Raw genomic sequence first — 25,007 nt, forward strand, 5'->3', positions numbered from 1 at the left:
GATCCATTGCTAACTCCCTTCCGGTGGCTTCAATCCAGTTCGCCCGGCGCTACTCCTTCACGAGTGTCTCGTAGTGCAAGCCCGTGTAGAAGATGATCCAGGTGACCAGGAAGCAGGCGAAGGAGGTCATGAAGCCCTCCTTCAGCAGTTCCCACACGCCGCCGTACGCCTCCTCGTCCACACCCTGGAAATTTATGCAGTAAAGGTACACGATACCGCAGTTTATTGCCACAAATCTGGAAAAGGAGGAATGAAAAGTCATCTTCCGGCTATTGAAATGCAGCCACAAATGCAACTCACAGAAACAGAGCAATGAATCCCTTCAGCGGTACAATTCCCCATGCAACACCTATCAGGATGCCCAGCAGCTGTCTCGCCCAGTAGACGACATCCAGAAACTCGTCCTGCAAGTGAAATTTCCCGGGAAATTAGCGATTTTCCCAGAATCGGGCTGGCGTAGTTGAGGTTATGGCACCTTGTCTACCCATTCACTCTTCGTGAACGCCTTCGCCCATATGGTGGGACCATCGCGAGCACGAGTACTGCTACTCTTCTCGATAGTGCTGGTTTTAGTGGACATTCTTGGCCGAAAGGGTGCGGAAAAACGAGAAAATTAGAGAAAACACGGCACTACAAAATTTCAACAATAAAGGGTTGCCACATCACGCGAACAGCAGCGACGCTCTGCGGAACTTCGACGCGATAAGTCGAAATATCCGTGACGTCATGAATCAGTTGGATTCAAAGTGTGGTTAGGAGTTCTTCTTGGCGTTCATAGCGCAAAACGTTTGGTGTTTTCATCCATTTCCAGCGACTTTAGTGCGAATAAATCGTGGAAAAGCATGTGCGACGAGGGAGAAAGTTCTGGTGCCCAGAGCGAAGTGAAATTCAAGTCCAGAGGAAAAAGATGCTTGCGACAGAGGAGAGAATCTTCCGGTTCCAACTCCAGCAATGAAGGAAGTGGAGAAGATCTGAAGTAAGAATTGACATACTTACATACATACATTGAGACATACTCAAATAAGCCGGAAGTAACTGATTGTGTGTTTCAGCTGCAAGCTTGAGGAGATGAAGGAGCGACAGCGGCTGCGGAGTCGCCCTCATGGCGTGAGTCTTGTAGGATTGGCGATTGGAAAGAAGACATCGATGGAGGAGGATTTAACAGTGGTAAGAAGTGTCCGGGAGCCTCAATTCCTCACTTAACATTCTCTTTGGACTTCCAGAAAGACCCTTTCAATGTCAAGACCGGCGGAATGGTGAACATGAAGGCGCTGAAGGCGGGCAAAGTGAAGACTGTGGATGACGCTTATGACACGGGAATTGGAACGCAATTCTCAGCGGAGACTAACAAGAGGGACGAAGACGAAGAGATGATGAAGTATATTGAGGATCAATTGAAGAAGAGAAAGGGCCAGAGAGAAGAAGAGCAGGATGAATTGCTCGACAGTTCTGGGAAGTATTTGAGTCCAGAGGAGGCGGCTTTGATGGCGCTTCCGGATCATCTGCGTCACGGTTCTTCCCAGAGATCAGAGGAGATGCTGTCAAATCAGATGCTGAGTGGCATTCCGGAGGTGGATTTGGGCATTGAGGCGAAGATAAAGAACATTGAGGCCACTGAAGAGGCCAAGCAGAAACTCTTGCTGGCCCAGAAGAACAAGAAAGAAGGTCCATCGCAGTTCGTGCCCACGAATATGGCTGTAAACTTTGTGCAGCACAACAGATGTAAGTCCTTATCGGTGGTTTTGTGTGATTTTGACCCTGACTTCGTGGCGTTCTATTGCAGTTAACATAGAGGACGATTCCAGGAAGAGAAAGCACAGGGAGCATAAGAATGAGGAGGGACAGAGAGACAAGCCAAACCAGAAGAAGGCAACTGATGATTACCACTATGATAAGTTTAAGAAGCAATTCCGGAGATACTGACCTCCGGCCAAAGATAAGGATAAAGAGTAGTTTTAACATCAAAGAGAGGAGAGAAAGGTGAGTTTTATTTATCTCAAATTGGTATAAATATTATACAATTTATTTCTATTTTCAGACAGACGATTTTTTATTTATCAATGAAAACTGAGACGATACGGCAAAGCAGACGATTTGGGGGTGGAATCTGGATGATAAGTTGTTCTATAAAAGCAGCCGCATTTTGTGAACTGAGCATCAGTTTTGTGTAAATACTGTAAATAGTAGTTAAAGTGAAAAAGCCCACAGCAGAAGGATTATCAGTGAAACTCTTAGGATATGTGCAAGTGAAGTGTTGAAGGAGGAGCTTCGAAATGCTCAGAATCAAATTGATTTGTGAGATTTTACTAGTTTTAGTCATTCTGGAGATCAATGCTGTTCCTTACGACAGCCAGTGAGTTGTTAGTCGAGGAGAAGTGGGTGAAAAGTTGAGTGAATCCACCCCTTTTGGGCATTTCAGGCCAAAATTCATCACTGAAGATGGGAATTTGTGCATCTCCTCGGCTGTGGACAGGAATATCACGTTGGATTTGAAGGGAAGAGGACGATTTCTTGTCAACAATCTCGATATCCTGCAGATCATTCAACGCAACTTCACGATCAGCGATGGAGATCGCATTCCTCAGGACTCAATGTCCACGACGAGGCTTCTGAATCGCGTCAACATCCTGTACAATGACGTCAGGGGTCCCAGGAGGGGAATTCTACAGAGATTGAGTCGCCTGGAGAATGGGTAAGTGGAGAATCCGCCCTTTTTCCGCCCGTGCAGCCAGATAATTCGATTACAAATCCGCCTCATTTGCCAGCTCGAGATCTGGCGCGAGTGGCTTTCAGCCGCGGAACCTTCGATTGAGAGTCTTGGCGCTGGAGACGAAGATGGACTCGCTGATGACGAAACTGGCGGAGGACGACTGTCGAAGCAATCCGTGCAACAACGGTGGCACTTGCGTGGACATGTTCGATGGCTTCCTGTGTCACTGCACGCCGCAGTATCAGGGCAAGACGTGCGTGCACGATGTGAATGAGTGTGAGAACTTCGACGGCACGGATTTGGGCTGCCAGAATGGAGCCACGTGCATGAACACGTACGGAAGCTACTATTGTCACTGCGCTGCGGGATTCCAGGGCGTGCATTGCACGAAGAGAGACTCCAACTGCCAATCGGCGTCCTCGCGGGAGCTCTGCGATCATGGCGTGTGCGTGCCCTCGGGCGATCCCACGGGCTACAGATGCATCTGCGACCAGGGATGGATAACGAACAATGTCACCGTAGTGTGCAGCACAGATGTGGACGAGTGTCGCAGTTCGGTGTCGCATTGCTCTCGAGATCCTCCGGTGCAGTGCATCAACACACCGGGATCGTACACTTGTGGCCCGTGTCCGGTGGGCTATTCGGGCAGTGGACACTACTGTGTGGACGTGGATGAGTGCCAGGTGAACAATGGCGGATGCAGCATCAATCCACACGTGCCGTGCATCAACACCAGAGGCTCTTTCACGTGCGGAAGCTGTCCTCTGGGCTTCAGTGGTGACGGGAGGAGTTGCATTCAGGCAGGATCTGGCGGCATTTGCCAGTCTTCACCTCACGTGTGCCATCCGGAAGCGGTGTGTGAAGATGTGGGACAGTCAATCATGTGTCGGTGCAAGCCTGGCTTCTCGGGAGATGGATTTGGACCGCACGGATGTGTTCGGGACTTAAGCACCTTTTGCAGCGTGAATCCCTGTCTCAATGGAGGATCTTGCAGAGTCAATGCCACATCTTTCGTGTGCATCTGTCCAGTGGGAACGTTGGGACCACGGTGTGAGGATTCTATGGCTGATCCGTGCTCTCTTCAGCCCTGTGCAAATGGTGGAACGTGCGTGAATAGAGCGAATGGCAGAGGATTCGTGTGCAACTGCACGCAATCGTACACAGGCACGCTGTGTCAGGCGGAAAGACGCTCCTGCGGTGGAACGTTGACTGGAGACAGAGGTGTCCTGAAGTATCCTGAGGACGGAAGCAGAACGTACAATCACAACTCCCGATGCGCCTGGCTAATCCGCGTGAACTCCACCAAGATCCTCAATGTGACATTCACAAAGTTTGAGCTTGAGAACTCCTTCGAATGTCGCTACGATTGGCTCCAGATTCACGATGGAAGATCATCTGCTTATCACATGATAGGCAGATTCTGCGGCAACAACATTCGTCCTGGACACTGGATGACATCCACCCACAATACTCTGTATTTGTGGTTCAGAAGTGACAGCAGTCAGAGTCGTGATGGCTTTGAGATCACCTGGGAAGCCATTGATCCTGTTTGTGGCGGACTTATTGACACAACATCCTTCGGGGTGATCAAATCTCCCGGATCACCGGGAACATATCCGCCGAACAGAGACTGTCAGTGGCTAATACGCGCTCCGGCGGGGAAGAGACTCCAATTTCACTTCTTCGTGATGCAAATGGAGTCTCATGAGAACTGCGAATATGATTACTTGGCCGTTTACAATGGTCCATCATTGGATTCGCCGTTGCTGGAGAAGTTCTGCAACACTTCGCATCCGCCGCCACTCACTTCACCCTCAAATGAAATCACAATGTTCTTCCACTCTGACGAGGACTCAACGGACAATGGATTCCAGATTCACTACTCAGTGGTGGAGGGTTTTCCGGGCTGTGGAGGTGTTTTCACAGCATACTCAGGAGAGTTTGGATCACCAGTTGAGGATGAAAAGTATCCGCACAATCTGTTGTGTGAATATTCCATCAAGTATCCGAAGGGAAGCAAAATCAGACTCACTTTCAAGAGCTTCCAATTGGAAGTTGCCGAAGAGTGTCGTTTCGACAGTTTGGAGTTGTTTGAGATTGCTGCTGATGGAACCCGTGAGTTGGTGAAGAAGTTCTGTGGTGACACACTTCCGAAGCCGTACAAGTCAATGGGGAACGAATTGCTGCTGGTCTTCAACACTGACTGGTCACAGTCGTTCGGAGGCTTCAGGATTGGCTATCAGATTGACTGTGGAGGAACTTTTGAAGCGGAAAGTGGAATCATCACGTCTCCTATGTATCCACAGCCATATCACGACTCCAGAGTGTGTGAATACATCATCCAGGCGCCGATTGGGAAGGTTGTCGCTCTGCAGTTCCTGGATTTTGACCTGGAAGAGAATTCCTATCCGGATTGCTATTACGACTACGTGGAGGTGAGTAATTCTTAGCTTCAGTGCAATAAACAGTTTGTAATACTCTTCTTTTCTAGATTTCTGATGGCGTTCCTTCGAGCAACAGCACCAAAATCGGTCGATACTGTGGAAATATGTCTCCACCGACTATTGTGTCCACTTATAATGCTCTCTTCCTCACACTGGAGACAGACAGTTCCATTTCTGGTCGAGGATTCAAGGCGAATTACACCTTTATCGATGTTCAATGTGGCGGAATAGTGACAACATCGGGAACTGTAATAAGATCTCCAGAATCAACAGAGAGTTCAACTTCATACGCAGAATCTGTGAACTGTCGATGGTTGATTTCCGCTCCTGCTGGTCATAATGTGCAGATCACGTGGATTAACTTCCAAATTGAGTCTGAGGATAGTTGTGCCTATGATTATGTGCAGTTCTTCGACAACAGCACTCATCCGGCGAGATCTGTGGGGAAATTCTGTGGCAGCAGAACACCTCCGGTGATCAACAGTGTGGAGACGATGATGACTGTGGTCTTTGTCACTGATGAGTCAGTGAATGAGGGCAGTTTCAGCTTCATGGTGACTTTCGTGGACATGTCGAAGAGCTGCGGTGGGAATTTCTACATGAGCTTCGGCTACATAAGATCGCCGGGCTATCCTGAGCCATACATGAATGACAGGCAGTGCGAGTGGGTGATTTCGGTGGAGAATGGTGCGCAGATTGAGCTGAAAGCCAATTCTTTTGACCTGGAGGAGCATCATGAGTGTGAATTTGACTATGTGGAAGTGAGAAATGGCGGAAGAGCAGATTCACCGCTGGTGGGAATATACTGTGGCAAGAAATTTCCATCGACAATACGTTCGTTCAGCAATCAGGTGTATGTGAAGTTCGTCTCGGACTCGAGTAGACCAGAAAGTGGCTTTGAACTCGAGTGGGATGGCACAATTACTGGCTGTGGAGGAACTTTGACGGCTCCCAGAGGATCTATTGTCTCGCCAAACTATCCTGAGCCTTATGCTGAGAATGCTCAGTGCATCTGGAAGATCACAGTGAGTGCTGGATCTGTGGTGCAGATCATTTTCAGTGATTTGGACCTTGAGAGGAGTCAAGATTGCGTTTATGACTACTTGGAGGTGTTTGATGGACGAGATGCCTCCAGTGTGTCGCTGGGGAGATTCTGCTCAGCCGAAGATCATCCACTTCATCTGCAGACAAGCAGCAATTTCGCCATGATTCGCATGCGAACTGACTATTCGGCACAAGGACGTGGCTTCAATTTGCGCTACAACACGAACTGCAATAGGGAAATTGAGAGTGTGGAGGAGACCATCATTGAGTCACCGAATTTCCCCAACGCCTATCCACATTCCCTGAATTGCTTGTGGACAATCCGAGTGCCGCTGGGCAATCGAATCTCCATTACGTTTCTGCACTTTGACTTGGAGAATGGTGACACGTCAGAAGACGAAGCATCGTGCAAATTTGACTACTTGATGATCGAAGAGAAGGTCAATTCTGTTGAGGTGGTGAAGAAGACGAAACACTGCGACAAGGCTCCAGAGCACTTCATCTCCGCCGGTGAGGTGGTTGAGGTGAGCTTTGTCACGGACATCAGCATCAGTCACACTGGATTCCGGTTGGAGTTTCACATTGAGGGATGCGGAGGATTTCTGCGCAATCCCACAGGGAGTATCAGTTCACCCAACTATCCTGGCTTGTATCCTCATCATGTGCACTGTTATTGGCTCATCTTGGCGCCATTTGGACACTCAATCGAACTGACAATATCAGATTTTCACCTGGAAGCGGCAGATCAGTGCTCTTATGATGGGCTTCGAGTGAGTTTTTCTTGTCATTCCTTGATTTTTCCTACTGTATTTCTTCTGTTGCTTCTTACAGATTTTCAATAGTGACAACATGACAATTACCACACTTTGTCATGTTCAGACAAAGCCAACAACTTACACCTCAAATGGTGCCATTATGAATCTGTACTTCTACACAGACATGTCAATTGCGGGAAAAGGCTTCAATTCATCATACAAGTTCATTCCTCAGAAGTGCGGCGGCACTTTGTCAACACAGGGCAATATATACTCTCCCAACTATCCCAATAACTATGACAAAGCGAGTTCATGCGAGTGGCTTTTGCAGACCGATGAGACTCACGTGCTGGAGATAAATTGGCTGGACTTTGACTTGGAATCGAGCTCAAACTGCCAACATGATAGTGTAAGGCTCTACTCTGGACCTACTATGGATCCTAAACACCTGACCATGACTTGGTGTGGATCAGAGCGTCCGAATAAGACACAGCAAATTCTGGCCACCAATCAGGCTCTGCTGATCTTCCGATCAGATTCTTCAGTTGAGGCAAAGGGTTTCCATCTCAACTTCACGTCGGCGTGCGGATCGCGCATTGTCACCAATGGCAGTGGCGAGTTGGTGAAGACTTATGGGATGTACGATCGTGTGGGCAATTGCACGTGGACGATCATCTCGGATGATCCAGTTGGCAAGCTGACTTTGACTATAAGTGAGCTGGACTTCTTCAAGTTCGACGTTGAGAATCGAACTCAGTCAATATTGGAAGTGTTTGACGGAGATTCAACAAATGCCACTCTTCTTGGGTCATACAATGATGCGCCGCCGACGCTGTACAGTTCTGGAAATGCAATCACGCTGAGAATGAACTCAGAACCGAATCACGAACTCATTATTTCAGGCTTCAAACTATTCTATTCAGTCTTTGAGAATTGTAAGTTGTTTGAACTTTAAAGACTTTAGACTTTAATAAATTGTTCTTTCTGTCTCATTTTCAGTTTGTGGAGGTGATTTGAAGGCCGAAAGTGGACAATTTGCCTCGCCAATGTATCCCAAACCGTATCCAGCGAACATTGAATGCATCTGGAACATTGAAGCGTCGCCGGGAAATAAAATCCTCGTGGAGTTTTCTGAATTCATCCTGGCAGATTCACCGACGTGCAGCGAAGAGTATGTGGAGATTAGAGAGAAGAATGGCGGCGGGAAGCTGTTGGGAGTGTTTTGTGGCTCCAATCAGCCCACGAATCTCACTGCAAGTGAATCATTGTGGATTAAGTTCCGCAGTGGAAGTGATGTCATCAATGAGATGAGGAAGTTTTACGCATCATTCGCTTATCAGAGACTCGTGGAGATTACAGATAAGGATGAAGGATTTGTCACGTCACCTTTATTCCCATCCTCGATTTATAGATCGATTGACTACAAGTGGAGGATCACTGTTGACTTTGGCAGTGTGATTAGTGTGTCTGTGAAGGATGTTTACATCCTGGGCGATTGTTATTTGTACGTGCAGATTTACGATGGCTTCAATGAGGACGCTCCAGAGCTGGGTGAGAAGATTTGTGGTGTGGAGCCACAGGAATCCGTGACAAGTTCATCCAATGTGATCTTCATCCATTCCAATCTCTACTATCCAAGTCTTTTAGGATCACACTTCCGCATCCAGTGGAAGAAGGTGCCACGTGTGCTGAGAACTTTTCCTGAACTGGAGGCTTCAGTGTGTGGCATGGAGAGTCTTGTTCTGACGAAGAATCACACCAATGTCAATATAACATCACCTGGATTTCCTTCTGGCTACGATGCTAATCTCAATTGCACCTGGATTGTCTCGTCGGACGATCCGGCCTATCATCCGGTGTTTGTGGTGAATTATCTAGATCTGGAGGACACGGATAGTTGTCTGACGGATCGATTGGTGCTGTCTCAGAGCAGAGATTTGATTGTTTGGAAGCAATTGGCGCAGATATGCAACATTGACTATCGCAATCAGCAGACTTACTATGGGAATCCCTATTTGAAAATTGAATTCCTGACTGATTGGGGCATGAACAAGACAGGATTCCGAGGGCTTCTCGTTGAGGACTGCGGCGGATACATGACAGATGCCACGGGAAAGGTTTCTGCTGGTGTTCAAATGCTCACCGAACGCTATGTCAGATTCCAAACGACGTGCGTCTGGGAGATTCATGTGCGTCAAGGCAGAACCATCAAGTTTGAATTCCAGGAGTACTATTTCCCGAAGAATAGAGAAAACAGCGTTTGTGACGGATTCATCATGTTCAAGAATGGTGGCAGTGAAGATTCTCCTCTGCTGGGCGAAGGAAAGTACTGCGGCGAAGGACAGAAGCCAGACATTCCAGAGACGATCAGCAATAGAGCGTATGTGAAGTTTGAATATGGCGGAAACTACCGAACACGCTTCCAGATGACTTACAGAGAGGTCAATCTTGCCTGTGGCGGCACTATTCATCTCACGGAGGATGTTAACAGCACAGTGATCACATCGCCAAACTATCCCAACATTCCGCATCCACACACGGAGTGTGTCTGGCTGATCTTCGCCCCCAATGGAGAGTCCATGAATGTTGACTTCGAGGAGAGATTTGACCTGACCAGGAGTCCAGGATGTGACAAGGAGTATGTGGAGTTGAGAAGTGGTGGAACGACAAACAGTGAGTTGCTTGGCAATTTCTGCAACACAATGCCACCCACAATTTCCACCCACTCAAACATATTGAGAGTGAAGTACTTCACGGATGTGACTGATCCTAAGAATGGATTCAAGGCTAAGGTGTCAATTGCCTCGTGTAGTGCGACATTAAGGCAGAATCAAGGAATACTCAGTTCACCGAAGTATCCGGGAAAAGGCGCTTATCCAGCGAATAGCGTCTGCACGTACAGAATTATAGGATCACCGCTGACATATCTCAACATCACCTTCGTGGACATAAATCTACCGCCGAAGGGAGACAATGACACCTGTGTGAGTGATCGAGTGTCTGTTTATGCTGTGATTCCTGGAGACAGTGAGGGAACACAGCAACAGCATCGAGGCACTTACTGTGGCTCAGAAATCCCAGAATCCTTCTTCATCGACAGCCACGAAGCTGTAATTGAGTTCACAACAACTGAGCATCAGGATCTCTACACGGGCTTCAGTATGCGCTTCAATGTGGGCAAAGAGACGTGTGGAGCGGAGATAAATGCAGAATCGGGCATTATAACGAGTCCTGGATATCCGACTGGAAGGCAGAATCGACGATTCTGCGAATGGTCGATCACTGTGCCAAAAGGCAGAAGAGTTAAGGTTGAACTGTTGGATCTTGATCTCATTCCAGCTTCGCACACTTACAGTCAACGCATTGGCTTCTACCACGATCATCGGTATCTCAGCAGAATTCGCTTCATCAAGGGTGAAGATCCGCTGCAGACTATTTACTCGAGTGGCAACAAAATGTTGGTCAATATGTGGGTCAGAGTTCCGAGTAATCATCGTGGCTTCAAGCTGGCATTTTCCTCAAATGAACCGACGGTGTGTCAAGGTGATCTGAATCTTCCGGAAGGTGACATTGAATCGCCGAAGAATCTCAGCACTTACTACTGCGAATACATCAGAGATGCCGGCTTCTTCTACCCTGAGGAACCCACCGTTGGGACGCTGGCGTTGAGAATCCAAGACGCCTTCATCGGTCGCTCAATCTCCTGCCGCTTAGCATCCACGAGGATTGCAGTGTCTTGGCTCAGTGGTCCTGATCTGGAGTCACCGTATCTGCAGTACCTTTGCGGCAATATTTCCGACACAACCGTGAGATCACCCTTCCCGGATACCAAATTGGAAGCCCGCCAAGGACTCTACTACGGACCAATATCATTTAGGCTGCACCACAAGATGCACAAGTGTGGCGGTATTATTAACAGAGCCTCTGAAATCACACAGCCCAGCTTCCCGGCGAACTACGGACGAGTGGATTGTGCCTGGCACATTCGACAATCCAGTGGATTTGCCATTCAACTGCAAATCATCAGGCTGGAGTTGAGTTCATCGTGTGATGATGAGTACATTAATGTCTACAATGGTGCCACACAGCTTAGTCCGCATCTAATGAAGATTTGCGGCAATTCTTTCGATGTGCGGCCAATAATGTCGGAAAATAACTTCCTCTTCATTGAGTACTTCTCAAGAGTGTACAATTCATCGGCGAAATTTACATTTAAAGTCAATCCCGCTGTCTCTGGATGCGGAGGAATCATTCACAAGTCCACGCAGGTTATCAAGAGTCCGGGCAATTCTTCATACTATCCCAACAATATCGAGTGCATCTGGGAATTCCGACCCGATGCGGGCTTCCATGTGGGTCTTGAGTTTATCGATAGATTCTACATTGAGGATTCTGTGAATTGTACCAAGGATTACATTGAGATCTTCGATTTGCGCAGTGGAGAGTGGCACAGTTTGGGACGCGTCTGTGGACGTGAAACTCCTCCGATCTTCAATGCAACGGAGTCAGAGCTGAAGTTGGTCTTCAGGACGGACGGAAGTGTGTCTGGTGATGGATTCTCCGTGAAATGGTATCAAAATTGTGGAGGACTTTATGAAGTTCGTGATAAAACACCCGAAATAATCTTCAGTCCAAATTATCCATCAAACTACGTGAGACTGCTCAACTGCAATTACACGTTCGTTGCGCCAACTGATAACTACATAATCCTGGATTTCCAGGACTTCCAACTGGAGGAATCCATTGGCAGATGCATCTTCGATAATGTGACTATTTACAAGGTTAGCGAGTGGAATCCGTCTCAGCCTTTCATGGAGCATGGAGTGTATTGTCGCGATAATTCGCCGGGAAAGGAGAGATACAAGAATAAGGTTTCAGTGGTCTTCCGCACGGACAAGTGGGTGGAGAGGAAGGGCTTCAAATTTACCTACTATTTGGACACTTGTGGCGGCGCAATCAACAATTCCACCTTAATCACCTCACCGGGCTTTGATACCATGACTTATCCTGGCGAAATAAACTGTGTGTGGAACATAACAGCGCCTGTTTCCAAGATCATCCTCATCAAGTTTGAGAAGATGGACATTGAGAGTGTCGATACGTGCTATGGAGATTACGTGAGTGTGTTCAAAGGACAAGAGATGAAGGACGAAAATAGGCTGGCGAAGTTGTGTGGAAATATAACAACTCCTCCTGCCATCAAGACAGACTCTTCTTCAGCAATTCTCAATTTCAAGTCGGATTTGTACAACAATATCGGAGGATTTTCCGCCGCGGTGCTCTTCATACCATCGTGTGATCGTCGAATAACACTGACCAAATCTTCACCCATTTACCACTTGGATGTGAGTGATTCTAACTACGAATATCTCCTGGATTGTCACTTTTACATTAAGGCTCCAGAAGATGACAATATTCGTCTTAAGTTTACACAATTTCACGTTGCTCCGTGTGACAATAACTCCACAAAGACCGACTGTTCGTGTGATTTTGTGGAGATTCGCGATGGTGTTGGACCTTTCTCGGAACTCGTGGGCAAATACTGTGGTCACGAACTTCCTCCAGACGTCCTCACGTCGCGACCTGCCATCTACATCCGCTTCGTGACAGACTCGAGAGTGAACAGCAGAGGTTTCACCGCTGAGATCAGCACAGTTGCGAATCCTTGTGGTGTTAGATATGTCAATATCTCCGATGGCGTTAGCAAATCCATCGAATCTGGACCTGCACCTTATAAGCCGAATATGAGATGTTCCATCATCGTTGAAACCACAATTTATGAGCAATTGCATCTGATCTTTGAGAAGTTTGACCTACAAGGACCGAATGCTGATGGAATATGCGCTTATGATCAACTTGAGATTGCCGATGAGGGTGTTCTGGAGTACAAGGATGTGGCTTTCGGTCAGGATTTGGTGTACAATGGTGTGGTGGGTGGACCAGTGGGCTTCTACATGGGCACAAGGCATCCCTTAGCTCATCACCACTACTGTGGCAATGGAACACCGGCGGATTATGTGTCGAGGACTCACAAGGTTCATCTCAATTTCAAGTCAGATGCTGAACATCAGGCAGCTGGTTTTACGATCTTAGCGGCTCCGATTAAGGGTGAGATAAGAAGAAAAGAATAATTTGTGAGTGTCTTTGACATTCTTTTCTGTTTTTTTAGGCTGTCACAGGAATTATACAGAAACCCAGGGAAGAATATTTGTCTCCCAGAGCAGAGATTGCGATTATCTTATTATTGTGCCTGAAAACTACACAATTTCACTCTACTTCCTCTCTATCACGTTCTACAATATGGATTGTGAGAAGAATGGGATAAAAGTAAGTGAATTGAGTAAAACACAAGGAGATTCTTCTAATAATATTATCTTCTTGCAGGTTTACGATGGAGACAATGAGAATCTGTTGGGATCTTACTGTGGTTACACTGTGCCTGATCCTGTCTTCTCGACCACGAACAAGCTTCGCCTGTCAGTTAAGGGGAACATGAAGGATTCCGGATACGTTTACGGTGGGAGTTATGATCTCACCTTCCTGGCCACGGACGCTGGTCGTGGCTGTGGAGGAGTTCTCTACAACTACGGCGGAACCTTCTCCAGTCCTCTCTATCCGCTGAACGAGAGGAACAACACGTCGTGCGAGTGGGATGTTCACGTGCCCAGCAATTTGCTGGTGGCGATGCGATTCAACGTCTTCGACATGGGCACGAAGGTGACTTGTCCGAGCAATTATGTGCAATTGATTGATGTAGATCCGGATGGGCAACAGACAGTACAGCGCCAGTACTGCGGAGATGACGTTCCAGCGGTGTACAAGAGTGGTTATAATCACGTTCGCGTGCGCTTCGTGAAGGATGTGAACTTTGCGGGCACTGGCTGGCTTCTGCAGTTCATGGCGGTGAACAGAGATGCTGAAATCTACAATTGGTAGTGAATGGATGTAGTTTCCTTATCAAACATAATCATAACAAATAATCGCTTCAGATAGAAATTATATTGCCTTCTTCTAAACAGTTTACACAATAGCTCTGATATTTCGTGATTTTTTTTCTCTCCTTACATCTAATTTTACTGCGCTCTTTCTCCTCAGTATAACAATTTGAAAGAATGAAAGAAAAAAAAACGTGAGATTCACTTGTGGGACAAATTATCGCATGAGGACACAAAGAGACATTGTACAATGAGTTTTGATTTATTCCTTTTCTTTTGATTGGGTTCGGGGGGCGCGGGAGAGAGGGTGAATTCGAGTGATTTCTCCGGGGTTTCCTTTTGTATGCTGAGCCCCATTTAGAGTCTCATTCCGCGGAATTTGTCAATGGCTTTGCACAGGCAGAAGGCGAGGAAGATGGCCAGGAGTTGAATGAGGCCAATTCCAATGCCCACGCCAATAATCAGGGTCTGATGTGACATTATCCACTCGAGGACGGTCTCGTAGCAACCCTTCCTGTAGAAGCTGTTGGACTCTGACGGTGAGTATGGGCAGTTGGGATCCCTCAGCTCCAGCATGGACTTGTCGGTGAGCACACAGCACGCCTCGGGAATGGTCCTGTTGCCCCGGTCACGCATCCAATTCTCCGACGAGCTGAAGTCTTTGTAGTCATTCACGCCGCAGCAAGACATCTGTGTGTGCGAAAGAGCAGATGGTCAATCACCCCCAATTAGACTAATTCGCTCCGCCAATTCCTTCCCACCTGAGCCATTATGTGATTCCACATGAGAGTCACGGCGTCCGTGTGCTCTTTCGTGGAGTAGTATCGCGTTATTGTTGACTGCAGGAAGGTCTTCGTCTCGGCCTTTGTGCGATCCTTATAGGCGGCCGCGATGCTTCCCACGGCAATCTCCGCCACGAGGATCAAGATCATCAGGGATGCGTACTGCAAAAGGGGGAAGGAAGAGAGAGCAATTAAATCAATTCACTCACTCTCTCTCTCTCTCTGAGAGCACTTCCTCTGCATAATGAGGCGAGAGACGATTTCATTATCATCAGCAAATGACCCGAAGAGTCTCCGATTTGCATATCAACTCAGGCGGTATTATTAATTTTTTGCCTCTCTGCACTTTAATTCTCTGTTGCAATTGAACATCGCCCACGTGGTATTTGCAATTATAACACACTTGCTCCACTCTCAATTGATTTATTGAGACTAATCTCGCAATCAACAATGGACAGACACACACTTACACACATCAGTGCGAGGAGTTTCTCTCCTCGTGATGGAGAATCAAAGGGCGATTTTGAAAATCATCTTCTATTCTCCTGTCTCTCCAATCCCTTAATTAATTACTTCCACCCACACGAATACTTCTTGCCCGACAGTCTTTTGCGCAATTGCGACTTCATTTTGCAAATTTATTCTTCACCGTCTGCGCACAGAAACAATCCCAAAGATTTTTTCGGCTATGCTCGCGACTCCGCGTGAGCAATTGCTCAATGTTGGATTGAAAATTTCCTCTGTTTGTAAATTGAATTAATTACATATATACGAAAAAATTCACGGGTTACTTGCCGAGAGGAGCGCACACAAAAAAATATTTCATCCATATAAAGTATTGCACAATATATTATTGAAATACAGAAGAAGAAGTATGAAAAAAAGATCGTGCAAAGTGGTGGAAATATTTACAAAATAGTGGTTGAGTGGAAATAAAAACTTTCACATTTTCCGCTTCCCCATGCACATTAATTAGAGTGCAAATTTATGGGTAATTTTTCGATGTCTGAGCAAAACCTTTACAATTGTAGGTCTGTTGAATTTGGTAGAAGAATGGAGAAAAAATAAAGCATGACTGACGCATAAGTAGCAAGGCCAATGTGAGATTTTTTCAAAAAAAAATACAAAACAAATTATCATTTTTTGGTATAACATTTGCGGAGAAATTAGAGAATATTTTACTATACTTTTGGTACATCGTTATCAATCTAAACATTGATGTTTACATCAAAACATGCCATTTGAAGAGCGCGATAAACAAATATTTATGCCAAGCCGCTAAATTTTTAGTTTCAGCTCTCACTTTTCCCAAGGGGAAAATAATATTGTGAGAAAATGTGTACAGATCAGTAGAAGTGCTTTAATTTATTGAATATTTGGCTTAGAACTTGGATTTTCTATTGATTATTTTACTTTCAGAAATTAATTTTGACATATTTTTCTAGGTTATGTCACTGATTAAAATCTCAATAACATCTTAAATTAGAAATTATTGCTCTTAAAGTGAAAGTATTTTTACTTTATTAGTAGAATTGTGTGTTTTTACTCAATGAAAATCGTGATTTTGGAAGCTGAAATATTAAGAAACAAACTAAAATGAAACAAAACCTTACTTTTCACTAAACAGTAGAGATGTAGAATTAAAAAGATTCTTTTCTATACCTTTGAAGGAATATTTAAAAATTAAGATTAAGAAAAATACGAAAAAGTTCAATTTTAGCGGAAGAAAATCTTAAAATATTGTATGGATACGTGAATTCTAATCTTTTCAGTTAGATTTGAATTAGTTTTTGGTTGATTTTCATGATAATAAAACTAAAGTTTGCACAATATCGCTGATTTTCAGCTCTTTCAATGTTCTTCGAGGAGTTCTGGCGAGTTTGAAGGATTTTTCATACGGTTTATGAATCGCATTGATTAGTGCAATTAAAAAAAGAAAATCATCTTCAAATCAAATATTGTGTAAAATTTCCATAGGACAGTTGGAAAATTAGAGTTACAAAATTCGCTGTTAGATTTCAGTTGATTTTCCATACAAATTGTGAAAGTGTCAGGAAGTGGTGTACAAATTTTAGCCACATTATCTTCCCCTTGACTTTTGCAACACAATATTTGCTTGATACAATTTTTGTGATTAGACCTCCGTGACTTTTTCCTACTTGTCAATGATCACAATTGAATGGAAGAGTATAATTTAGAGACAGTGTTTGAATTCAATTGATGAATTCACTTGTGCTTTTTTCAATGCGTCCTCTGAGAAGTCACACACTTCCGCTGCTCTCGCCCGAGAGTGATCGACGTCTTTTTGTCCATATGCAAGTGATTGGAAAGTTTAAAGTGAAAAAGCACGGGTAAATCGTGCATTTTAGATCACTTTGTCTCGCCCAGCATTTGACGAGAAAGTGATTTTTCAGTTATTTAAGCCTTCAATTATATTGCAAGAGTCACATTATGTTGATCATCTTTCTACTTGGCTGCGCCAGGGGACTTTCTAAGCGTGAAAATGTGAAATATACCAAAGCACCGGGGATTTACATTCAATACTTCGAAGGCATGAATGAAATATTAAATGCTCAAGAAGTGGTGACAAACTCTTAAGCATTTTTTCTCTCTCTCTCTTTGCCTCACATGATCTCAGGCTTTGCTGGCAATTTTCCTTTTGCAAAATGCAACAAGTATTTGTGTGAAAGAAGACAAAATAAAAAAAGGTGTGAGAGAAGAAAGTGAAATGAGTCCATTTTCTCAATCTCCCGCCATTGAGTGCGGCGGCGGTTGTTGGAAATTAATTTATTCCCGTCCACGAGTCGGTGTGGATTTGACTCCAGATTTCTATGCACGTATACTCACCGTTGTTAGGAGACATTTGCTCTCTCGAATGGCACCACAATAGCCCAAAAAACTGAGCAGGAATGTTACACTTCCGCAAACTATGAGGACATAGGCGAGTTGATCAATGACGGCGGGCTGAGTGAATTGCTGCAAAGAGGAAAGAGAGAAAAGAGATGTTGAAAGCTGCCACAGAGTATTTTTGCTTCAATTAATAAAAGACTCGTTATTACGGTGGTCAAGTGACTGTGACCTCAAGCAGGCAATGATAAAACACAGCCATCTCGATGGGACATTATCAAATTTAATTTGACTGGGGACTTTTCTTCTCAATTTATCACACGACCGGTCAAATTCTCATTTCGGTGGCACTGAGAATAAATTGCTCAGGCTGAAATCTCATCTCCTGGCGACTGTGAAATTTATTAAAATTGAGCATCATTTGAATAGACGACGATAAGTTGTGGTTGCAGAGTTTTGGATTTGGAAATTACTTGGACAAATACGTGACTTTCATGAATTGGAGTTGCGCGAGACCCAATTTATCGTTTTTTCTATTCTCCCAATTTACAGTGCGCGCGTACATAAGAAATTTCTCTTGAGGCGAAAATTTCCAACAATCGATTTCAATGATTTCTCAGCAAGAAATTGCCTATATGAGAGGAAATTCTCAAGGTGTGGGGGAACCTAAAAGCACCTCTTACAAGGTGTATAATGGGCTGCCAAGGTGATTCTCAGTAGATCAGAATGAAAGATTTTCTACCATCTTTTGCGTGCTGTTGTCCACTTAGAGACGATGGCGCTTCATAAATTCCTCCCATCGCCCTTCACCAGATGCTGAAGATATTCTTGTATCACTTCCCCTCGGATTTCCTCTTTTTCCACAAGCACCGCGTGAACAACAGTTGGGATTTTTCCACGCGATCGGCGTGATTTTTTTTCTCCATAAATTTCCACATAATAGATGAATTAGTGATTGTGAAGAAGTGTACTTTTGTCCGCCAGAACACAAGAAGGCAGATAGTCACAAATTGTGGGCTGTAGCGCAATTTCCATAAAGACATGCTAATTTAAATAAATTTACTCAATAAGAATTTGTGTACTCGAGTAATTTATGAAGTGCCTGCCTCTTTGTCTGTTATGCAACACACACACACGGAGACTCTCACCGAAGACCTGCCACGGAAAAGAACAAGTTTTCTTCATGTAAAACTTTTCCTCACTTCTTTCTCCTCACGTGAAAAAAAAGCACTGGAATTGACCCATTTCTCACCCAATATCTCGTGAGCCTGTTTCTAAAAAATTAATTAAGTCAGGTTGTCTCTGATTGCTGGACTTCCCAGGCGTATTTCACAATTTGGACGACATCCATATTTTATCGCCGGGGAAAAGAGTCTCTAAAACTCCCTGGGCAGACCAAAAAGTGAATGTGGCAAGTGTTTCAATAAACCACCTTTCTATTTTATTGGGCCTCTCTCTCCTTGGAGTGCTCTTGGTGTGCTTGACTAGGAAAAAAAACACACACCGAAAGGAGCCGCGCGATGGATTTTTGAACACTAAAATATTCACAGCACTTGTAATTGTATTTCATTCTTTCATCATTTCATAGAATTTCCCATGATTAATACTCGAAAACGGTGTTTTTGTACCTCATTCTTCTTCCTGGGTGTTACTTTTTAATGCAATTTTTGTGTCGACTGAACGGCAAAGGTTGAAAGTGAGGTGGATTTTGTCAGTCACTTCTTTACGATCCATTGTAGATAGTATAACTTAATATAAATTTAATGAAACAGAAATTCTAGACGCAGAGAATAAATTAATAATGTGAAGCCACGCCCACGCGGACGCCCCGCCCAGAAATGTATTATTATTGTAGAACTCTGAAAGTAAACATATATTTTTCCACTTTACATTTGTGCATTTTAGAAGACCAATAAATCATAGGAAACCCATCAAAAATATTCCTTGTTTTCCATTTCACTTTTTCTCTAACAAATTACACTATTGTCTCTCTTGTTGGCGGTGAAACAAGTCGAGTTAACAGAAAACTACACGACAATAATTCGTGTCTCTCTTCAGGAAAAAAAAATCAGATGTGCATTTAATTGTACACGAAAGCATAGGCAATGTGGAATAATTGCGGTATTTTGATGAAATTTATCATTTTGCGTGCTTGTTGGAAAGTAATAAAAATCACTCCTTTCACACAATTGAGAACATTATCGAAAATAATCGCTCTTTCTCTTCACTTTGCCATCCCGATAAGCGCGCACATGATGGAAATGAGCAAAAAGCCATTTCTTTTCCATTCTCTTGAGATGGTCGAACAACAGAGAAAAAAAAGAGCGTACAATGCCAATTTGACCCTGTCTTATTGCAACTAAACGTGCCCTAGAGTGAGAAATCCAATGGAAAATTGACTCTTCCCGATAATTTTATTTAATTTCACGTTTCCTGGGTTGGTTAGTCGTATGACCCATTTCATTGTGAGACACATTCGTGATCGCAGGTTATTACATCGGCGGGTAATATTTGTAATTTAGTGGCTTGCTGTTGGTCACTGTATATCGACCTAAAAGTGCATCGAGTGCAAGAGGGAAATGAACTCATTGGAAATTTATGGGGAAAAGTTGGCAATCAGGAGGAACAGACTTTCCACCCACGTGGCTTCGCTCATTGACTATGTCCGGTTGTCTACCATTTGATTTTATATTCTCTAATAACGTGATATTTTGCAGGAAATTACATACTCTTCACCAAAATGTTGAACTAGATTTTTCTTTTCTCTCTCCACAAATTGAGCTGCGCTTTGGCTCTTGTGGTTTTCTCTACTTCAATCTCTCTCTCTCTGTCTTCTAATACCTTAGAAATTCAATTAAGAACATAACCAATTTTAGCCACAAGAGTTTTGTTTTGTCTTGGAAAAAAGTGTGCTTGCTGGAGGATAAATATTTTCTAGCCCAATTCCAGTCCAATTTGCAGGCGAAAAAATTCACCTTGTTTATCCCAAATTGCTCAATTGACTGTCTGTTTTGCTTCATTGCCCGAAAAAATTCTCTGCCCAAATAAATACTCAGGGCAGTAGAAAGAAAAACAAACAGTTGCTCTTCAGTATTAATATTCAGTCCACATGTTAATTTTGGCGTTGGAGTTGCCGAACGGAAGAGAAATAGACCACTTTTTCTTTAACTTTGGCAAATATTTGCTGATGCAGTGCGAGAAAATTCAATAGCGGTAAGCTTTTGTATTTGTGCAATTGCTATCTTATCAGGAAAACTTGGGGAATACATTTCAATAATATTACTCACCTCCACGTGCTCATTCTCCACCATCTTCAGCAGCGCCACGAAGGACGATTTGTCCGCCGCGAGCCATATTCCAATGCCAAGAACCACTGTGCCGAGAATCTGCGGGTGAAAATGACGGAAAAAATCGTTTTAGATTGTAACACCTTGATCAATTCACGCCGTCAGACAGAAGGCATTCCGGAAATTTCTCTCTCACTTCTTCATTGCACATTTTCATAGTGATTCATGAAAATTTGTTGACTGAAAACCCGCGTGGATATTTTGTTAGGTTTTTTTCCTAGGGGTTTTACCAGAAATTCACATTATTTTTTAGACTTCCTGAATTTCAGCAAAGGAAATCCCTAAAGCGAGTCTTCCTACTTTATAGATAACAATCTTAATAAAAAATCGAGTGAATAAGAAGCACGGCATGCTAATAAATTTTATTTAATAAACTCCTTTGTTAGGCTGAAAGTCTGCAAGATTAGAGGAGAATCAACAAGTGAGTTTGCATGCGATGATTCACCTATAAAGCTCATGATTCACTGGAGACCATTTGGGAAACCTCCAGTAATTAGGCGTTACAAAGAGCAATTTCACTTTCGTCACTACTCAATTTTTCACCAAAAACTCTTGCAAGACTTCACACAAAAGAAAGTGTTATTTCTTCACAAGTCACTGGCTTTTCAAAGCTGATTTTTCGTCTCTGGAATGGTCTCTTATCGAAAAAGCACAATAACTTTGGCAAATACAGCAATTTTTTTCTTACACTTCTCTCTAAACAAATGGTGATGTAAAATATTTACAAATTGCACTGTGCAATTGATTGTTTCACATTCTTAACATGTGCTGCTCAATTTGCAGCTTCGTAAACTTGTGCGCACGTAAACTGTTTGGGAATTCAACAATTTCCGCCTGTAAATGATCACAAGTAAAGTAGCTCGTCAAGTTGAATTAGAAGTGACTTCCTCACTCAAACATCCACGCATTCATTTTGATTTATTCACGATTAATAGTATATCCCCACAAGGATTCGGGGAATTGAAGTAGTGAAATTAAGTCCATTCAACAAAATATCTTATAAATTATTTGTCCTACTGCTATAAAATATAAATGGTGAACGGAATGAGTAATTCACCGCCCAATAAAAATTCAATAATTGCAAGTGCTCATTGAAATCGAAAGTACTTGGTGTGACTGTGGGTGGCAAAGTGGTGAATCCAAAGCCACCAAAATCAAGGTTATCAATTTCGTCATGAGACATTTTCTAAATATTACACCGAGCGTTATGAAATGCCACAATATATCTTTCATCTCTCGCACACTTGATACAATTTGTCGAACACTCCAACGTTTCGCCTCGGATAGAATTGAGGTGTTTGCAATATCTACTTACGAAAAAGATGAAGTTGAATAGGCACAGCACGTATTTGGCGATCCATGTTCCACAATCCAGCGACATTGTTGATGTTCTGCGAGTGCACAATTGACACCGAGAGAACCAAATTAATCTGCAATTATAAAGGAATGTTTTGCTCTTATGAGCCACCTAATTAACATGTTCCACGCATGCAGAACTTCATTGCCCATTTTTTCTCACTCTCTCAAGGGGAGGCTTAAGCGGAACGTGATGCTATTTTTTTTTGCGCCCGAAGAATGGATGGGAAATTTTCCCCTGTCTTTTTCTTTTCTCAGGAGTGTAATCACAATTCCTAGAGAGTGCAGGAAAAAAAATGCGGTTGAGGTGAAAAGACTGCTCGGAGGCAGTCGCTCTCCACTTGTTGCATTGCATAATTTCCATGCCATTCTTGCACACGTATTGGTATGCTCAATTCTCTACGTATTTGCATGCTAACTCGGGGGAAAATCACTTCTTCAGCGCATTTATGTAGATAAGTATATGTTTATAGTAAATATTTTGATGTTCACAATCTCATCATATAAATATTTAGAAGTCTCAGAGTTTCACAGATGATTTATTAATTGCTCAGCATCTTAGCACAAATTTTTGAGGTGAAGGTTTTGTGGAATATTCTTCTTCTGTGTCTCAGGCTCAAATGTAACACGTTAGGGCATGAGATTACACTTGAGATTTACAAGAGGAAGCAAAAACTCATCACATAATCATCGTAACAATTTTTTATTCGTTGATTTTGTGGTTAATGAAGAGATCTCCACTAATATCTCAACTATATTTTATAAGAAAATATTACGAAAGTCAGCAGAAAGATGAGCCGTCGCTCTGGTTTTACGCAATCCAACAATTTATCAAGAAAAAAAACTAAATGACTGCACGATGATAGATGATTCCTCAAAATTCAGAACGGAGATGAAGAAAAAAAAATTTCGCTCGAAATAGTAAAATTTTCTCATATTATCACTCATTAGCCATCAATTTACAATACATCGTTTATTTTGGGACTACAAAGAGACGCTCAACGGTGAGATCTTCACGATATAGGTCAGAGGTTTTCTCTGGGTGTTTTTATGTACTCGCCACATTATCGTATTGTTTACAATTTTACGTAAAACCATCTCTCTTTGCGCTCTCACTGTATAGACTAATAATTTGCAGGTTGTTTCAGCTCTCCAATGCCTCAACACTTGCGCGCGCGATCCTCAATATTGGTCGCCCAGTGAGCAGAAAGAATGGGAAAAAAATATCGTAATGTGTGTTATTTTAGAAAACATCTGTCTATTTGGATGGGAACACGGCAAAAAAGCGCGACGCATGATATAAGAGAGGATGGAAGTTTCCAATTAAATATGCTAAAGAGTCTGTGAGAAGTGAAAAAGATAAGAATTGATTTGCAATTGTTTCCCCAGACTCACGAAATTTTCCTACATTTCACCGCAGATTTTGCCTCGTGCTTTGTTGGTTGAAATAAAATTGTTATAAGGTTGTTTAACATGTCGCAGAGAATCTTTTTTGTGATACTCGCGACTATTGCTTGCTCAAGAGTGTGGTTTTGGGAAGCGAAGAGAAATTCCCAATAGGTTGGATGTTGCATAAAATCAAAGGGGTAATCATCTAAAAAAAACATCTATGCATTGTTATGCTGACGATCGTGGCTGGAGAATTTTATCTTTTTCAATTCTCTCCCGAAAAGTGACTTCTCCTGCAAATGTAGGCCACTCTTGTATAAATTTTCATCGACTATGAGCGGCCCTTTAGGCCCCAAGACTAACTGTAAAAGTCCGCGAAAAGAGAGACAAGATATGTGGGCTTTTTCGGCTGCTTCTTGTGCGCGGCAAGAAATTCTTCAGCGAGCATAAAACATCGCGGCTTGTGGATACTCACCGAGAGAGTGTGTGAGAAGAGATTTATCTCATGTTACAAATCCAAGAAACACTAAAGAGTTCTCAATGGTCACTGTGGGAGAGTTTTTCTACGCACAAACACTATATAGGGATGTCCCCAGACACTCTCTTCAGGTCATTCGCACTGTCCTTTCGCAAAAGGTGAATGATCCCGCGCGCACACTTCCTTTTTCCTCCTGCCCTGGCAACACTCCTGGTGAAAGCACGCTTGATTTGCTAATCAATTTCCCCAGAACGCACTTGTGAAATTCTCAGAGCCACTCCGCAAGAGTGTCACAACAAGTGGATTTGGGCGGTGAACTTCCTCTCACACTCCTATTAACAGTTTCAAATGTAATTTGGCCACTGGTTGACGCGACAGCAACAAAGAACTCACTGCATTCGCCACCAATTCTCCTGCTGAACTGACACTCTATGCTTCGAACTGGAAAATCAACTTTTGCTGGCATTTGGTCCCCATACGCGGTACTTGAGTGTGTTGGAAAAGAAATCGTAAGAATGTGTGCAATGATGATGTGGTTTTCACATACATGAGCATTGTGTGTAAAACTGGGCGGGAAAATTTCAAGTAGGTTTCAATGATTTCAGTGTGTTTCTTCGGCGGGAAACTTTGAAAACTGCCATGAAATTTTGAGAAGATATCTTTGGATTTTAAGTAATTTACTCAGATTGATGGTTCTAGATTTGAATGAGAACAAAAATGCCTGAAATAAGAAACATTCAAGACCGGAAAAGTCTCCTTTCTACCCTCAGACTCGTCCAGTGTGCTACAATTAATTATTTTCGGTCTATAAAAATTTATTAGGACACTCAGCAAAAATTCGAAGCCTAACTCAGCAGCAATTCGCTCTCCAACACTGTGAAGAACGCGCCTAAATTGATTGCAGTTGTGTGTGCGCTCGA

General features: G+C 43.5%; 4 protein-coding genes across 4 annotated transcripts; 2 read left to right on the plus strand and 2 right to left on the minus strand.

Moving 5' to 3' along the window:
* Nucleotides 1–3: 3 nt before the first annotated feature.
* On the minus strand, nt 4–680 carry LOC132259992 (GEL complex subunit OPTI). Its single transcript, XM_059757873.1, has 3 exons — nt 476–680; nt 301–404; nt 4–236 (listed from the first exon to the last, which is right to left on the minus strand). The coding sequence occupies exons 1-3, from the start codon at nt 578–580 to the stop codon at nt 50–52; spliced, it is 396 nt and encodes a 131-aa protein (XP_059613856.1). The 5' UTR covers nt 581–680; the 3' UTR covers nt 4–49.
* On the plus strand, nt 679–2,104 carry LOC132259990 (splicing factor C9orf78). The gene is made up of 5 exons (XM_059757870.1): nt 679–976; nt 1,053–1,167; nt 1,224–1,722; nt 1,784–1,980; nt 2,039–2,104. Exons 1-4 carry the CDS (start codon nt 843–845, stop codon nt 1,921–1,923), a joined length of 888 nt encoding a protein of 295 aa, XP_059613853.1. The 5' UTR covers nt 679–842; the 3' UTR covers nt 1,924–1,980; nt 2,039–2,104.
* A 143-nt stretch (nt 2,105–2,247) lies between these two features.
* LOC132259986 (cubilin homolog) lies at nt 2,248–13,981 on the plus strand. The gene is made up of 8 exons (XM_059757860.1): nt 2,248–2,353; nt 2,420–2,692; nt 2,766–5,145; nt 5,202–6,968; nt 7,030–7,888; nt 7,953–13,061; nt 13,123–13,280; nt 13,338–13,981. The coding sequence occupies exons 1-8, from the start codon at nt 2,274–2,276 to the stop codon at nt 13,887–13,889; spliced, it is 11,178 nt and encodes a 3,725-aa protein (XP_059613843.1). The 5' UTR covers nt 2,248–2,273; the 3' UTR covers nt 13,890–13,981.
* LOC132259991 (CD82 antigen) lies at nt 13,934–24,527 on the minus strand. The gene is made up of 6 exons (XM_059757871.1): nt 24,085–24,527; nt 22,180–22,294; nt 20,805–20,903; nt 17,518–17,646; nt 14,650–14,832; nt 13,934–14,578 (listed from the first exon to the last, which is right to left on the minus strand). Exons 2-6 carry the CDS (start codon nt 22,243–22,245, stop codon nt 14,246–14,248), a joined length of 810 nt encoding a protein of 269 aa, XP_059613854.1. The 5' UTR covers nt 22,246–22,294; nt 24,085–24,527; the 3' UTR covers nt 13,934–14,245.
* Nucleotides 24,528–25,007: the final 480 nt, after the last annotated feature.

The sequence above is a fragment of the Phlebotomus argentipes genome, unplaced genomic scaffold (assembly GCF_947086385.1).
Source record: "Phlebotomus argentipes unplaced genomic scaffold, Phlebotomus argentipes genome assembly scaffold_18, whole genome shotgun sequence".
Lineage (NCBI taxonomy): Eukaryota > Metazoa > Arthropoda > Insecta > Diptera > Psychodidae > Phlebotomus > Phlebotomus argentipes.